This window comes from Drosophila teissieri, chromosome 2R (assembly GCF_016746235.2).
Source record: "Drosophila teissieri strain GT53w chromosome 2R, Prin_Dtei_1.1, whole genome shotgun sequence".
Lineage (NCBI taxonomy): Eukaryota > Metazoa > Arthropoda > Insecta > Diptera > Drosophilidae > Drosophila > Drosophila teissieri.
In genome coordinates, this window is record NC_053030.1 from 1,618,056 (window position 1) to 1,621,349 (window position 3,294).

Below are 3,294 nucleotides of genomic sequence, written 5' to 3' on the forward strand. Positions count from 1 at the left end.
AAATCGATAGAAATTTACTAGACTAATACAAAAATGAAAAAATATCAAAACATTTTTCAAAAGTGTGGGCGTGGCAGCTTTGGGCGGTTTGTGGGCGGTAGAGAGGGCGTGGCAAAAAGATTTTTGGCAAATCGTTAGATATTTACAAGACTAATACAAAAATGAAAAAATATCGAAACATTTGTCAAAAGTGTGGACGTGGCAGTTTTGGGCGTTAGAGTGGGCGTGGCAACATGAATCGACAAACTTGCGCTGCGTCTATGTCCCTGAAGTCTGTATGCTTAATCTCAACTTTCTAGCTTTTGTAGTTCCTGAGATCTCGACGTTCATACGGACAGACGAACAGACGGCCAGACGGACAGACGGACGGACAGACGGACATGGCCAGATCGACTCGGCTACTGATCCTGATCAAGAATATATATACTTTATATGGTCGGAAACGCTTCCTTCTGCCTGTTACATACTTTTCAACGAATCTAGTATACCCTTTTACTCTACGAGTAACGGGTATAAATATCAAAACACTTTTCAAAGTGTGGGCGTGGCAGCTTTGGGGGGTTTGTGGGCGTTAGAGTGGGCGTGGCAAAAAGTTTTTTGGCATATCGACAGAAATTTACAAGACTAACACAAAAATTAAAAACTATCAAAACATTTTTCAAAAGTGTGGGCGTGGCAGTTTTATGCGGTTTATGGGTGTTAGAGTGGGCGTGGCAACATGAATCGACAAACTTGCGCTGCTTCTATGTCTCTGGAGTCTGCATGCTGAATCTGAACATTCTAGCTTTTATAGTTCCTGAGATCTCGACGTTCATACGGACGGACAGACGGACAGACAGACGGACGGACTGACAGTCGGACATGGCCAGATCGACTCGACTATTGATCCTGATCAAGAATATATATACATTATATGGCCGGAAACGCTTCCATCTGCCTGTTACATACTTTTCAACGAATCTAGTATATCCTTTTACTCTACGAGTAACGGGTATAAAAATTGCAGCCGGTGGGATACAACTGATATCCTCGCGAGTGTGGAACATATAAATATTAATTGTAGCCGCAATACAACATGAACTAAAGAACATTAGTTAAATCAAGAACGAGGATTTCTTATTTCTAACTAGCTAAATCACGAACGAGGATTTCTTATTTCTAACTAGTAAAAAGTATTAAAATAATACATTTCACTTACACAAAAACACATCCGATTTAATTTAAGTTGCCATGCCAATTCAGGAAAACTAAAGGTCTAGTAATTTATGACTTCTGTAAGTTTAAATAACTTTATTTATTTAAATGTTTTAGAGCTATTGAAATTCCTTTCTTGGTTAGTTGTTTGTGTTGTGTTGTGACGGTTTTTAATAATAAGGTTGCCTAAAGATGTGTTTAGACATGATAAGTAGACAAACTATAAATATGTTCTATTTATGGGCTGCAATAAACATGGCACGGGACAACATAAGTGGCAACTACATATAAGTACGATTGCAGTGGTCTATTGCCGAAGTGTCAAGAGATATGATCACGCGGGAGGTGATTAGCGCGGTCATAGGCGACAAACATAGATTTAAGAAAACTCTCAGCTGCATTGCCCAACGCAGACTGCAGCGTCTTACAAGCGCTGCATTATATAATTAGATGATAAGAAAGTATGTAAGAATGAATAAAAGGCGAAGGCCTCGCAGTAGCGAGTCAGTTAGATTCAAACACCCGAATTTAACTCATTAAGTGTACGCATTAGTTTATAGTGTGAACATTTTGGTCATCGAGAAATTCTGTTGTTTTCCCCCACCAGTGGTAAGAAACACAGAAGAAGAAACCAGCGCTTCAAAGTAAAAAGAGCAAGGTTATTCGAGTGATTCTGTTGTTTCCCCCACCAGTGGTAAGAAACACAGAATAAAAGACCACGCCTTAAAGTACTAGGACTATAAGGTGAAACATTGTGTTATTGCTTTTCCTTGGCTGATCAATCAGCTGTGAGTCGAGCACAGCTAGGTCAACTGGGCGACCAATCAAAAAATCCTCCAACGGATCACGCCAAAGAATACAAGCAGAAAGCACAAGTCACAGAGATTGTTTTCCCAAGATGTTGTCGGAAAGATCTGTGAAATTGATGCAAGACCAAGGAGTGCTGTAGAACAAAATACTGCAAGCCATCAAGGACAAGGCATCTATACCAGCAATAGAAGCATTGGTAGACCAATTTACTACTAACAACAATGCGCTGGTAAAATTGGGAGTTGGCGATCATCAATATTTTAATGATAAAATATTTATTAAAACTATGGATGCAGTCAAGGCCTACAAGGAGTCGCAATTAAAGGTAGAAACACTTGAAGAGATAAATATACCAAGTGGATCAAAATTATCTGATTCCGCATCAGCTCGGAGCTCCAGTCCAGTTGATAATCTGGTTAAACTGGTGGACAGAAGAGCGGACAGGGTGAGGCAACAGATAAGCCTAATATACGAAACCATGGATAGTTCAAGTGAGATTAAACTAGTCAAGCAGCTGGCAATGATGAAAAGTCATTGGTCCAACGTGACGGACACACTGAAACTGCTTCAAAACAAGTATGACAGAACTGCCTTTGATCAAGATGAAGAAGACATTCTGCAATCTGATGTTGCCGCACTAGAGATGGTACTTCAGAGGAAGTTGGAACAGTTCAAAAGTTCCAACTACGACGTGCCAGAACTCCCAAAAGTGGACCTTCCAACGTTCAATGGAAATGCGAAGGAATGGCCAACATTTTACGAGCTGTTCTCTGAACTAATAGACAGCAGGAAGGATCTCAGCAACACAAGGAAGCTGGGATATTTAAGAGCCTGCTTAAAAGGAGAAGCTCAAATGGTGGTTAGCCATTTGATAACGGGATCAGCGGCTAGTTATGCAGCAGCGTGGGAGCTTATCTGCAAACGCTATGAGAATAGCAGAAAAATATTCTCCCAACACTTCAACAAATTAATGGAACTGGAGTGCTTGCTGCCCCATGATGAGAAAAATTAAGGAAGTTTTTGGATACTGCGACCGAGAGCATTTTCATCATAAAACAAAAAGGAAAAATAGGAAGCTCTGCTGACCTAATTTTAGCAGAAATTCTGCTAAATTCGCCAGAAGCCTTGCAGCTGTATGAACAGCATGTAAAAAAGGCAAGAGCTATACAGTCCTTACAAGATGTACTGGAGTTTGTTGAGCAACAATACAACTCAGTAAATGCCATTACCAAAAATACCGCTCAGCTTGCTACAAGAAAAGTGCATGTTAGATCGTGTACCTTTTGCTCT

General features: G+C 40.3%; 1 protein-coding gene across 1 annotated transcript; it reads left to right on the forward strand.

Moving 5' to 3' along the window:
• Positions 1-2,290: 2,290 nt before the first annotated feature.
• LOC122612900 lies at positions 2,291-3,016 on the forward strand. Its single transcript, XM_043786772.1, has one exon. The coding sequence runs from the start codon at positions 2,291-2,293 to the stop codon at positions 3,014-3,016; it is 726 nt and encodes a 241-aa protein (XP_043642707.1).
• Positions 3,017-3,294: the final 278 nt, after the last annotated feature.